Source organism: Penaeus vannamei, chromosome 29, assembly GCF_042767895.1.
Source record: "Penaeus vannamei isolate JL-2024 chromosome 29, ASM4276789v1, whole genome shotgun sequence".
Taxonomy (NCBI): Eukaryota; Metazoa; Arthropoda; class Malacostraca; order Decapoda; family Penaeidae; genus Penaeus; species Penaeus vannamei.
The window spans coordinates 24,652,987-24,667,986 of NC_091577.1; the positions used below are offsets into that span (position 1 = coordinate 24,652,987).

At 37.7% G+C, this 15,000-nt stretch overlaps 1 protein-coding gene across 1 annotated transcript in view; it reads left to right on the top strand.

The window, feature by feature from the left end:
* Positions 1 to 15,000, top strand: part of LOC113829862 (uncharacterized) — a 132,683-nt gene that overhangs the window by 86,416 nt on the left and 31,267 nt on the right. The window contains exons 33-36 of the mRNA XM_070142442.1: positions 1 to 25; positions 168 to 326; positions 1,857 to 4,493; positions 4,755 to 10,385. The exon at positions 1 to 25 is cut by the window's left edge and continues 116 nt beyond it. Coding sequence (XP_069998543.1) covers positions 1 to 25; positions 168 to 326; positions 1,857 to 4,493; positions 4,755 to 10,385 — 8,452 coding nt within the window. The remainder of the gene's footprint in view (positions 26 to 167; positions 327 to 1,856; positions 4,494 to 4,754; positions 10,386 to 15,000) is intronic.

The window sequence follows — 15,000 nt, forward strand, 5'->3', positions numbered from 1 at the left end:
TGATGAACAGGCTCGAATTATTAAGGTTAGTTAATTAAAATATTGAGATAAGTAGTAACAGAAATAATTATGCATATTTCTTTTGATATTCTAATGATTTTATAATGGCATTGTCATTCATATTATCATATTATTTCATATTGGCATTTAAATTAAACATTTTACAGTCCATTTCTACTGAAGTCCAGAATTACAAAGGACATATTGAAAATATCCGGGACACTGCCGTGGACCTCATTAACCATGGGGCACTGTTCCAAGCACGTGTCCAGCCAGAACTAATTGAGATAAATCAGAGGTGGGAAAACATCTTTAAAAATGTCCAGGTAAGATTTGCTGCTTGTGTCACTGTATTTCAGGTTATATATTAAGGGAAGGAGTATATGGTTGGAGATCCTTGTTTAATGAAACATAAAAAAAAAAACGACTAATGATAAACCATGATATGTGGGTTTGAATTTATGCGGTATAGATTTTAATATCTGAAATAGTAACATGTTCTCCTTCCTATTGGATGTTGTTATAATATTATTATGAAATATAAATGGCTTGAATCAGTGAATGTATAGTGTATGCTTACTGTCAGTAAAATTTATTCATTATGGTGCATTCAGAAATTTATGTATGTTAAAATAGTTTTGCTATTATATGAACTTCTCTGCTGCACGAATATATTGAGCCTTATTTATGTTACAAACAGTTAAACATCTGTTTGGCAAAATACCAGAAGCTGCTGCTCATGTTAGTTTGTGTGTCAGTGATGTGATGCTCCAGAACTTTTGCATGTTGCATGTTGTGCTTGGGAGGCTTGTGCATTGTTTGGCTCTCCTTTGAATGTTTGATTCCCTACTTTGGTGAGATAATGAAATCAAGAAAAATAATTTGATAATCAACTTCAGTGTGCAATAATTCTCAAATACTGTGTTTTTTCAGTGATGATTTCCTATATTTTTTCACCTCCACTTCTAATTATTCTGCAGTGTGAAGAACTAATGTTACTAACCCTTTATTGTACTTTCAAGATATTTCATGGATATTTTCCCTCAGTTCCACATGTACTGATCACCATTTCTCTATGACCTGATGATCCCCAGACTTTGCTTTCCTCTCCAATTTTTATATGCATTTTATACTTCAAGGATATTCTGCTTTTGGGGGATAATGTGGCTTATTTTTGTATGGTATTGTGATTTCAAGTTTTATAGTATCTAGACAAATACTCAACCTGTTACAGTTTATCAGTGTCTAATATTTATTATGTTAGATGTGGCACTAATATTCTTAGTGCAGATGTATTTTTGCTTAAAAAAGTGTCTTTCACATGTCTTCTTAGAGACATATTCATGTTATTTAGAAGGCTGTTTATTAATTTCTAATATGACCCATAGTATACTTGCCAATATGAGACTAATCCATGCTTTTGTTAAATTCCAATTGTACATTTGTAAACATGTATTGTACATATTATATCACTTTCATTGTTTGAGTTTAGACTAGGATAGTTAGTGCCTGTAGCAGGATGTTTCTTTGGGTAAAGGTGTTTTGAGCTTATATGTGGCAGTCTAGCCAGGTTAGAGGGTTTTGTGTACATATATTGATTTCTTATCACAATTTGTGCTCAACTTCATTCTGTTACTTGTCTAATCACCTTCTTGCTGGCTCTCTCAACATTACATGTGGTGTCTGGTCTGTTAACCCTCCTGCTTCTGCTGGACTAGAACTTACGGCAGCAGCTTGATCTCACCAAGGTATTACATTCCAAACTGACTTGTAGAAGTTAAAAGTAGCAAGCCAGCAGAGTTCAGAGTTGAGTAGTGTCTAAATTGGTGAGAAAGATCCCATATGTGTCTTTTCAGCAGTGCTCTCAAGACATACAGGGGACAAGCCTTACTTCAGTTACCCTGACAGCTGAGACACAAGGGTCCAGACCATCTCCCAGCCAAACCAACACTACCACTACCACCAACCTTTCCACCTTTAGCACTTCTGATGTACACGAAACCTCTGTTACTACTAGTTTAACCTCCACAACTACACAACTCATTCATACCATGGGAACAACACAAGTGAGTGATGAATTAATGGTGCATGTACATCAACAAGATGATGCCTCAACACCTGTCCAATCAAGCTGGGCTGGAGACAATACCTCAAAAAATGAGGAGCAAGAGAAAGGTGCTTCCCTTAGAAGTATTGGTCTTGTAAAGAGTGTGATGTCTACAGGTACCACACTTACCTCTCCAGTCATAGATGAAAGTGAAACAATGGAGGATGTTACTGAATCAAAATTAGTACAATCTGTTGAAGGGAAGCCAGTGAGTGAAATTTCAGAAACTCACAGGGAAACTGATGAGAATGATGTGCCAATTCCTGGACTTAAAACTGTTGATGTGTCTGATTCAATGGAAATGTTCTCATCAGCAGATAGTGCCAGGTGGGGAGAATCTTCTCTTGTAGATAGTGTTATCAAAGTTGAACCTAAAGAGAATCAAACAGCTGATGAAGATCATACTCTGACACTTGTAACAAACACTGTCACCAAAAAAGTAGACAGGTCATCATCTGAGATGGAGGGAATTGATACAGAAACTGTTAAATATGTCTTAGATGAGCAGCCATCTGATGATACAGAACAGAAAAAGATGAGTCTTGTTGAGGTGGAGGAAGTGAAAATGACAATATCCCATCTCTCCTTTAACATTGCTGGGACATCTTCAGAGAAGAAAGTTGACAAAGTGGAGGCTGGCATTCTTGCCTGTGGTAGTTCTGAAGAATCACCAATAGACTCATCACTAGAAGTATCTCCCACAGCAGAGTATCCTCCAAACAGCCTCCTTTCGAGTGACCTTTCTTCTCGGGATTCTCCTGGAAAAGACCGAAAGAGGAAGATCACAGAAAATGATGATGACCTAGATAATTTTGATGAACTCATTGCAGGTCTTAAAGAAGTTGCAGAAAAGGATATTACTCTTTCAGCAGTTGAAAAAAATAGGAGGAGGAGTGCAGAGAAGGAGCTTGATCAGGATTTAAGTGGTGATGAGAGGTTCTCTCTTCTTAAGATCAGGAGGCGAGATGATGATGATTTAGAGTCTTTAGCCTCAGTTGACACTGACATGGCTCCTGCCTCTGAGACAAGTAGGGATTTTGAGGGCACTTTCTCTGATCTTGAATCAGTGACTGAGAGTGTGTCCTCCAAAGGAGATAATTTATTTGCACCAATGGGAGCTCATGGCCTTACTATTCTAGACACTTCTAGGAATGAGGAAGTAAGTACTGTAGAATTTATTTCTCAGCAGACACAATTAGTTACAAGTGAAGCTGTCACACATGCATATATTAGTAGTTCACAGCAACTAGTTTCTCCAGAAAGTAAAGAATCTTTATCTGATATCATCAGTGCTAAAATCAGTAGCATATCAAGTGGTGTAACATCTGATAATAAGCAGTCTGTGACTGAAAAAGAAGTAAGTGAGAAAGATATTGATGCTGAAGAAGAAAGTCATGCTCAGAAAGATTATGAACAGCTTCCTGTTGAAAAACTGCAAGCTATGATTGCTGAGCTTGAAGAAGTTATGAGTGATGCAGAATTGAGTGATACTGAAGATGAAGAAGATCCACAAAGGAGAAGCGAATTACCTGCAGAAAAAATGGATGTTTCTGAAAACATTCAGAGATCCAAAACAGAACAGCTGCCTATTAAAGATGTGGTTATGAAAGATGATGCAGCAACTGAGGTGATGGAAGAGATTTTAGCACCAGATATTGACAAAACAAATAATGAGCTTTCAAGTACTGAGAAAGATGAGCCCATTACAGATTTGTCAGTAATAGTCAAAGAACGTTCTTTAGCTAAAGATGAAGTAAAGTGTGAAGCTGACCCAATTGAATTTAGAGTACAAGAAGTTCATGTTGGTGATGTTGAATTTGCCCAGGCAAAAGGTTTGTTTGAAAAAGATCCTGGTTCTCTTGAAACACCTGCAAGTGTAGTCAAAATTACTACTCCTCTTCATGATGATGTAAGTAATGAGACTTCATCTATGACATCCACAAACAAGACCACAGAGATGAGTGATGATAAAGACAAGTCGGTACAAAAGGTTTCTGTGCAGAGTTCCCAAGTAGTACATGGGATAACCTATGTAAGTTCCACAGAAAATCGGCTTCCAGAGGCAGAGGAAGCAGTCCTGGTGACACTAATTTCAAGACCAAGTTCTGCAGAGGTGATGACTACAGATACTGAGTCAGCAGAAGGGAAGGCACTGATGGAGCTTGTTGAAGAGGAGGGCAGTGAGGCAGATGTAGTGGTCCCCGATACAGAAAAGAGCCAAGAGGGCACATCTGGTGCTCAAGGAACAGTTGAAAGTTTGTCAGCAACCTCAAGCAGCTCTTCAGATGAAGATGACTCAAAAAAGAAGGAAAGAAGACCAACAGTTATTGAATGTCCCAGTTTCTCGGTAGCCTCACAAGAGGGAGGTGCTGAGAATTATAAAAAGGTAGGTTTAATGTCTGAGACATATCTTAATGTCTACACAGAGTTAGATAAACTTTAGTTCTCTTTTTTTAATAGTGGTCACATTACTCTTTCAAAGCAGAATATCCACTTTTGGTGACAGAGGGTTCTTTATGCTACTGCTACTACTACCTTCCTCTACTACTACTGCTGCTTAATTTTCTGTGATTACTTGTGCTCTTAATTTGTTTCATGTCTTTAGCATCCACTTGGATGTTGTAAGACCTTTAACCTTTGCTTTCAGGTAAATCCAGCATGTGAGATAGACAACTCTTCACTAGGCTCTGTCGCTATGTCTACTGGGCAGCATTCAGTACCTTCTACTATCCAATCTTTTGCTCCTTCTGAAGGTGTTAGTGACCAGTTCTCTGTTTTAAGCCAGAAGAATGTTTCAGGTGATGGGGATGCCCCAAAAAAGGATATGACACCAATTACAATGACACATGTTTCAAGTGGAATATCATCATCAATGATGGACTTCTTTTCGAGACACAATGTATTGATTGTAGATACAGATGCAAAGGGACAAGATGGCACTGTCACTGTGGAACCAATGGAGGAAGATGAGGGGAAGATAGAAGAAGCTATGTGTTTGAACATCAGTGGTTCTGAAGCCCCAATTAGATCACCTTCTCCTATTCAGACTCTAGGCTCTGAAATTATGCAGGATCTTGGGAATATTAGAGAAACTGTCCAAAAATTTTCATCCTCAGTAACGTCTTCTACTTCTTCAACAACCACAGTAGGAGCAGTTCAGACTTTTACAAGCCCTGCTGAAATGTGGTCTCATTTTACAAGGGATATGCCTAGTGTAATGAATATCCAAAGCATGCAGTTTCAGTTTCCTGTTGCTGGTAACAAATCCAAGGTTGGTAGAAATGTTCCCATTGTTCTTGAAGATGAACAAGCCTCTTCAGACACAATGTCTGATGGAAATCTTGAGTCTCAGCCTGTTCTTGTTCCTACTCCAGTTGAAATGTCAGAGACAGCAGAAAGTACAGATGGTCACCAGATTGTGAAACCTATAGCATCATCTGAAATGCAGTATCCGACTGTCAGTAGCAAACCACAGGTGATTAGAGATATACCTATTATGTTAGTTGAGGATGATCCAATTGACATGGACAAAACTTCTGAAAAAACTCCTGATTTACCACATGAAAGGCAAGGTATTGCTGTGTCCTGTGATGCAGTAACTGGTGGAGATGGAGTGTCAAAAGATATAAGTGATACTTTAGAAGGTGAATCTAATGTTAAAGAAGATATTTCAAATCCAACTCAGAATATTACAGAAAAACTGAAAGATGATGAGACTGCTGCTTCCTTAATGCTGTCTGATTCATCTCATTCAGGCACCTCAGAGATCCAGACTCAAATGATTGAAGCTTCAGATGTAGAGAGTGGGTCACTGATTGAGGTTATTTACCAAGTGGAAGGATCTAAAGGAAGAAGAAAAGCAGTAGTAACTCCTCCTGATGAGGCTGGAATGGCTGAATTATTACAAGAGGCTTCACAATCTGATACTGTATCAAAGGGTTCACAAAATATTTCCAGTCAAGGTGCCTCTTCCAGAAAGATATCTGTAGCATCACAGAGCATGATATTAGCTGAACAAGAGGTTGTAGAAAATATTACAGTCCAAACAGAACTACCTGAAGCCTGTGTGACATTTCAAGATTTACCAACAAATATTGCTGATGATATGGTAACCCCTCTATCAACAGAAATTGTTTATACTGAAGGAGCAGTCCCACAAGATGTTGAACGGAAAGTATCAGTTGGCTCAATGGAAGTAAGTGTTTCACTGAATGAGGTTGCTGGTAATTTAAAGATTCCAGATCAACCTGCTCAGTCTTTTGCACATGAACGGCAAACATCTCTTGCAGAACATGAACAGTTCAGTGAATGTGTGGTAACAAAATCTGATGACATACTTCTAATGGATGTTGAAAGTCTAGATGGAAGACATACAGGCCGTAAAATATCAACTGCTTCCATGGAAGTACATGTTGAAAGTGGAGAAATTGCTGGTACTCTTGTAACAGGGTCTGGTCCCCCACAGTCTTTTGCTGCAGAAAGACAAGCTTCTCTTACAGCTGACAATATGAAAGATTTTGTTGCAGTAAGGTCTGAAGTGGTGCAGGTGGCTGGACCATTTTTGAGCTCCGAGGAACTTATCATACCTGACATTCAGAGTGGTCTTATGACTGACAGTAACAGAGCATCACCAAGGGAAGAAAATCTAGAAAAACTCCCAACTGGATTTATTGATGCTGAAATGATGGAGAGTCAAATGAGTCAGTCTCAATCAAATGATTCCTTTTCCTCTGAAGATCAGTTGTCCAATCCATTTGCTCAAAATGTTGGTCAAGAAGCATCTGAAAATATGCCAAGTGCAAGTAAGTCAATTGAAACTGAGAGGAAAATATCAACTGCAACTGAAGAATTTACATTTGCAGAGCAAGAGGTAGTATCTGCAATATCCACACCACTTTTACAGACTCAGTCATTTACTTATCCACAAGATATATCCCTAACAGTGAAGGAAAATTTGGCTGAGGGTGCTGTACTTAGTAGTGTTATCCAGATGAAAAATTCATGTCCAGAAGAGGATAAACAAGTAGAGAGAAAATTATCTACTGCAACCAAGGCAGTTGAAGTTATACCTTATGAAATACCTGAGGCTGTGGGCACAGCTGGTGTAGAAACTCGAGCATTTGCTTTGGAGAGAAGTGCTTCAGAGACAGGTAGAGAGATTCTAAAGGAGGCCGTCTTGGTTTCTCCAGAAACAATTCTTCAGGGAACCCCACAAGAATGTGAAAGTCGTGAAGCAACTGTTAGAAGTTCAGCCCCATATTTGGTTGCAACTGATTTTGCTCAGAGAAAAATATCTGTTGCTTCTGATCTGGAAGTGTTGGAAGTAATAGAGAGACCTGATCAATTTGAACCTTTGATTGAACAGTCTTTGACAGATGAAACCACAATAACATCTACTGAAGGACTCGAGTCAGTTAACATGAAAGATCTAGCATGCAAAGCTGCTAATGAAAGTGGTAGAAAGATCTCAACAGCTTCGATGGAAATACAGGAGTCATACTCTGAAGCATTGTGTGAGAAACAATTGTACTTACCTGAGAGATATGCATGTACTGTTGAAGTTCCTGAGCTTTATAGCTGTAAAGATGATGTTATAACTACATCTGTCAAAGCAGTTGTATCTGATGGTAATTCAAAAATGGAAGATCCTGGCACTAAGGCTGAAAGTTCTCGCAATTCTTTAGCAATATCTGAGGTATCAGAGGAAGGCATACCCTTAGGCTGTGAAGCTGCCTTGATTGATCCAAATCTTGTTACAGGGTTTGAGATAAAAAGTTTGTCAGGTGAAGGCACTGATTTTGAGGACATTTCTGTTGATGAAATAGCATTTATTACTGGTGTGAAATCAGCAATGCCAGCTGGGTACACTTTTAGAACAAACACTGCTGAAGATGATACTATGTCTGAAGCTCTTTCCTACTATGATTTGGATAACTCCTTTGCTGTTAAAGATAGGTATGGTGTAGCTGTTACTGTAAGTGGAACTCTAGAAGGGACAGAAGCACTAGTTGATGAAGGTGGAGAAGAAAAGCAAATTCCTCTTGAGGAAGGGGGTATAGAAGAATTAGTTATGGAGCCATCTTTCAATGCTCTTTTGAAAAGCTCTCGCCATTCATCTAGAGGAGCTAGCTTAGATAACTTGTTTGATAGTGGACCCAATGAAGAAGGTGCAGGAATAGAAAAGATTTGCAATGAAGAACCAGAAGTTGCCTCTGCTAACAGGAGTACTTTCCTGACAGAAGTTGAAACTTCATCCCATAAACATTTTGCAGATGTTTCTAAAGTTGAAAAATATCAATATCCTTCTGTGACATCTATAAGTAGTTCTCAAGACACAACTTCCAGAACAACTAGTGAAATTGCACCAGATACTGGAGATAAGAAAAAGTCCTCAGAAACTATTGTGTTAGATTCAGCTGTCCCAGGTGAAAGTTTAGCCCCTGGTGAGGCAGAAATGCCATTTGTTTCAACCAAAGAAGTAAGGAAGCCAGATATAAAACTTGATAGACTAAATTCTTTATCAGATAGTGTACCCATTAAGAAAGAGAAGAGTAAAGAAGCTAAGACAGTAAAGAAAGCAAAAATAACAATAGATGATAGCCCAAAGACAGAAAGCAAGCTTCAGTATACTCCATTTGTCCCACCAGGAATTAAGTATGGACACACTGTAAAAGATATAGATGATGATATAAGCAAGACTGATATTGCTCAAAAAGTCATGGAGAAAGAAATGATTGTGAAGGAATGCTACACACCACATCAAATACCTGAAAGAAGTGAAAGAAGTGAAGACAAGTCAATTAGCTTAGTAGATGTACCAGTCTGCCCTGAAGGTTTAAAAGTCAAAGATCAGATCACAGAAGACAGATCAACAACTGAGCCAACTGTTTTATCTGATTTTCCGGATAAGGAAGCAAAGATTACATCAGTGATTACAACAGAACATGAGGTTAAGGTAATTGAACAGACCAACATACAGACATTAAGTATAAGCATATCTAACGGAGAAGACCACAAAACTATAACTCGTACTTCAGAAGTCAGAAATAATAGGAGCACTGTCTCAGAAAAAGAAAAAGACAGCATTCCAGCAGCTTTAGAGACTAAAGATTCAAAGACAATAAAAGTTTCAGTTCCTGAAGAAGTGCATCTCACTTCGGTAAAAGAAATTTCGAAAAAGGAAGGAGATAAACTAAAGCCAAATGAAACGGTTTGTCTAGCATCACAGAAGAAAACAGGTACAATAATACAATATGTCCCCCATGTTCCTCTAGAAACAGGAAATAAAACATCAGAGGCTCAAAAGCCTGTAGTAACAGATTCAAAACCCAAAATACATTATGTACCTCATGTACCTTCAGATTTATTAAAAGAATCATGCGAAGTGAGAGAAACAAGTGCTGGAAAATCACCAGTAGTGACAGAAGCAAAGATAATGTCTACAAAGCCAATTGAAGTGAAAGTAAAGAAAGATGTGAAACTAAACTATGTGCCATATGCACCATCAGATATCCTAAAGAGTATCCCAGAAGAGGAAAAGAATAGCAAAGAAGTGTCTGTTAAAACATCAAAAATGGAGTCTCTTTCTCATCAAACTAATTTACAACAGCAAAAGAATGTAAAAAAGACTGAAAAGGAATTAAAAACAGATGCACAAGAGAAGATTCAGTATGTGCCTCATGTACCAATAAAAGCTGAAGCAGCCATTCCAGTGCCAACTTCTTCCATGAAAGTGCAAGAAAAGACCACAAAGAACATTTTAATAAGGGAAGAAGAACTGAACACTGTAAAAGAAACTGCGATTATGTCCGATGATGAAGAAGGAGGGAAAATTGAACCACCAAAAGCACCAAAGGCTAAGACTGAGAAAACTGAACCCATTAAAATAAACTATGTGCCTTGTTTCACGGCTGAAAGCCAAGTAAATGTTTTGGCAGCTGACAAGAAAACAAAATCTGTTATAGAAGCACAAGTTCATGTACCAGCAGAAAAGCCAAAAATCAGTGCCTCAGTGTCATCTAAAGAGACTATTAAAGATAAAGAAAAGTCTGAAATTCAATATGTCCCTTATGCATCTAGTGATGTACCTAAAGCAAGCTCCGGAGCTAGACCAAAAGAAATTCACTATGTACCCCATGCACCTAGTGATCTAGAAAGATTCAAAATGCAGGAACCAATTTCAAAAGCTCAAGTTATTCCTTCTGTCATCATAACCTCTCCTTCCTCTTGTAAACTCGATTCTGTGGTAACAAGCTCTTCATCTATCCCAGAAAGTATTGTAAGTATATTCATGAATTCAATAACAAACGAGTGGTGCATGACATTTCATTTAACTTACTGAGTGATATAATCACTAGGTTTGATTTTTAACCCTTGTTCCCTGGGTATCAAGACTGCATTGATGCTCACCTGTGGTGGAAAATCTGTAATTTTTGACATGACTACCCTATGCACTATCACTGCTGTTATATATATTTTGAAGGTTCAAAATCATCTACTCGAATGCTGATGTGCTAAGATTTTAGTCATGTCTACACTAAAATACTGTTGCCTCAGCAAATTACACATTTCATCAGAAAAAAAGTTAATGAGAATATTTGATTAATTTATATGGCAATTTGATTTTGCAGTTTTCACTGGATATATGTATTCCTGATAAAGACTTAACAATGAAAGGATTAAATCATTCATCTTGCCTTACGAGATTTTTCATTCATTCTCATTCTTGCCTTACTTAACAATTGTCACAGTAAAAGCTTCTGCAACTAGTGACCACCACCCAGAGTAATGCCTGGATCTCTCAGAAACCACCAAGGGTACAGAAGTTATTGAATTTAATGTTTCGGTAGTTAGTCTTCAATGTGAGTGATATTTCATTACTTAGCATGGAGATAAGTGTTGTGTTGTTATTTACCATATTAACCCACTTGCGCCGGGTGTCACACATACGTGACGCTCAGAATAGAGACCATGGCTGGCTGTCCCACCAGTGTGACACTAGATTGGAACTTGCACACAAATTTTGTCGCCCGAGGTGCACAGCGCACGGGCTGGTTCCCAGACTGGCCCGCGTGCCAATTTTCATACTGCCCGGCAATGGGGATTATCGTCCACCAAATGGACCTTAGTGGGTGGGTTAAATGGGATTTTATAGTTGTTGTTGTTATGAAACCACATTACACAGCTGTTGCATTATTACAATTTACAACAACACCAGAAGTACATGATAGACAGGAAAGAGTCACACGTACACAATTACACATTACAAATGAAGCAGAAAATTAGTCTGGGAAGGCATATGATCTTAGAAATTTTAAAGAGAGCTTTACAAAAGGAAAAAGAAAGGCAATATGGTGAAAAATTTAGAAAATAAAAGAGTATTTTGAAAACTGTTAATAAGAATCTATTTCAAGCATATAAATTGGTTGGCAAGGCAGTGTTATGAAGATTTATTTTATTTCAGTGTCTTTCTATAATGTGAAATATTAGTTATTGTTTTGTTCATTATCTTTGCAAGTAACAAGTGTACTTACTCTAAATATGCTATCTTTCATTTCTTCAATAATTTTATTAATATAATTAACCAAAAATCTTGAAAAGTAACATGATTTATATTCTCTTCAGTTATAGTAGTTATCTTCCTTTAATGAATTTCCTTGTCAATAAGTGTGAATGTGTATCAACAGCAGCATTTTCTTGTATGTAGACCAAAATTTTATTTAAAATTTGCAGCACCTTTTTTGATAGTTCTAAAGCAACATGTATTATTTATTCTGAACAATATTTACAGGTAAAATATGAAGACATAGAAGACACTGTAAGCATTCATTCACAAAATGAGGAGGATGAAATATCTAGAGTTGAGGCAGAGCATCAGTTGATGGAAACTGATACCAGTAACAGTGAAAGAATTGAGGCGGGTAGAGCAGATGTTGAACCTGTTATAAGTGTTAGGGAGACAGGAGACAGGTCTGAGTTTGAGAAAGACATTGTAATAAAAAAAAGGAAAAGATTTGGAAAGCTGTATGAAGAAGTGGATAATAATATAAAAGAAATGACCAGTGAAGCAAAACTTATTAAAAGCAAAGATAGTGCAAGCAGCACATCATTTGTAGTTTCCAAGGAGGAGAAAGTTACTCCAGAAGAATTAGAAAAAGTAATGAGAAAGAGGGGACTGCTTACAAGGAAGGCTCTTTATGAAAACTGGGAATCTATAAGCTCATGTTCAAGTGGAAATGAAAGTAAAAGAGGATCTTCAACTGAGGGTTCAATTGATTTTGGGTCAGAGACTCGTGGAGCAGTGTCTGGGGATTGGGATGATGCTCCAATTCTGACTGACTTAAACTTACAAAATCCTCCAGCTGAATCCAAATCTGTTCCTGTTGAATCCATCCCAGAAGAAGCTGCCATTGATCCCAGAAAGGAAGAGCTACGATTTAGTTTTGTGAGTTCAAGTAGTATTGAAATAGACAGGGATGAGGTTTTTACTAGTGAAGTGGAGATGGATTTCCAGGACGTTGATGCTTTAGTAGAAGTTGCAGAAATAGACTCTCCTTCATCTGATGAAAGTGATGATCTAGAGGAGCCTTCAAAAGTACGGATCTCAGCTGCCACCATTTATGAAGATGCAGTCATCCAGGCCTTGGAGGGAGGAAATGAAAGAGGAACTGGAAAGAGAAAGAAAGTAAATGTTAATCCTCAGATTGACAAAGCAGAAGCAGTTAACCAAGCTTCAGTCAGTTCCTTTTCTGAACATTTATCAACAGAGATCATGGACCCCAAAAGCAGTGTCACTGAAGGTGCAGCTAGATTTGAAGAAAAAAAAGAATCAACAGAAAAAACACATCAACCTGAAGAAAGTTCTAAAAGTCTAATAACCCTGCATGAATCTCCCAAAGTAAAAGATAGGGAAGCTCTTCTTCCATCTGAAGGTAAATCTGAAGGAGAAGAAAGTGTACATAAAAAACAGCCAAATGAAGGAGAAGTGCTTGAGATTATCTATGAAGTGGTTACTGTGACTCGAACAAAAGAACCAAAGGCACAAACTGTTATTGAACGAGTAATCATAGAACCAGAAGAAACAGTTAGTGACACTGAATCCGATGCAGAAGAAACTTTAAAAACTAGAATTGAGCCTAGGGGATATTTACCATCAGATGGAAAGCATTCTAAATCAAGTAACGAATATCTTACGAATACTAAAGGTGCTTTATCTTTATCTGCAAGCACAACTCCTACAAAAGATTCTGATACAGAGACAGAGATAGATGTAATAGATGCAGATGTAAAAGCAAAAATAAATTTATCTCCATATTCATCCCAAGCATTGAAAGGAGAACCTAAATGTAGAGATTCTCAGGATGATCAGAAACAGATGGTATGTGTTGTGCAAGCCACAACAAATATTTCTCATAGTTTACCACCTATAAATGAAGATGAACCAAATATTTCTAAACCAGATCGTGAAGTTTCCCATGAAATATTGCAGGGTGGTGATAAAATAGATGTAGATGTTGTAACATCAGAATTAGCCTCTGAAAATTCTTTGAACAAAGTAATTCCTCAGTATACTAGTAGTGTGCGAAATGAGAAAGAAACTTTTGAAATAGCGATTGAGAGTCAAATGAATCCATCTATTGCAGTAAGTCTTGTGTCGGTGGAAGTAGAAGAAGTGTTTAATAAGGCAGATGTATCAGAAACTGCAACAGATGAAAGCAAGCAGCATAGAATAAAGGAAGATCATGAGGGATCTCCTGAATGTTCCATGAAAAGTGGAACAGTTATGGATGAAGCAAGCAAAGTTTTTCTTGCAGTTTCAAAGCCAAAACAGTATGTTCAGAATGACCCTGAAACTATGGAAGACTTTTCTGGAATAGAAGAGACTGTAGACAAAGCAGTTTCTCATTCTTTTATGGATACACATAAAACAGAAAATATTCCTGAAAAAGTTCATGCACATGATAAACAAGGAACAGATGATAAACCACTTGCTTCTGTTATGACTGGAAGAAATGAAGAAGTATTTATTAATCCAGGAAGTGATAGTGAAGACAGTTTAAAGGAATTTGGAAAGGAAGATGCTATTCAGACAGGACAACTTACAAGAAGACTCTCAGCATCAAGTAGTAGTTCATCAAACAGCAGTTTTGAGATGGTAGAATGTGAGCCAGAGGTAGACCTAGAAGAACAATTGTCATCCCATGAAAGTTTTGAAGAAGCAGAAATTGAAGATAAAGAGGACCTTATAGAGAGTGATGAAAGCCTTGATAAAATGACAGAATGCACTACCATAGGAGAGGCTGTGCACCCAGAGATTGCAAGTGTCTCTCTTGAAATCAAATTAGAAAGGCATGTCAGTATTGATAGTTCTGTGTCTACACTGTCAGAAGCTGAAACAGTGATTCATGTTCCAATAGGAAGTCTGCCCAAGAAGATATCTGAGACAGCATCAGTGAAAGATGACAGTCAAATTGGAGTAAAGAGTGGAGAAGCCAAGGACCCATTAGTAAGATCAGTATCTGAAGAATTGATTACAAAGACTGGAAACCAAGGTGGAATAAAGCAAATCGGTAAGTCACCTACTGTTCTTGAAGCTGTTGAGAGTGTAAAAGAAGACATGAAGAAAGATGAGGACAAAGAGGAAGAAGTTACATCTTATGTTGAAGTGAAACCAATTCAAGAGAAAGAATTCAGAGATGATACTGGATATCAAAGGGCAGAAGTAGTCACAACTGGAAGAAAAATAGATGATGACATGCGAGGCTGTTCTGTGGAAATAATTTCAAGTGTGCCAATCAAACATGAGTATTATCCTATTGAAAGTTGTACAATCAGTACTTTGCCAGTTAAAGTTTCTAAACAGGATGTAGAGGGGGGAAAATATGGTCCTGAAG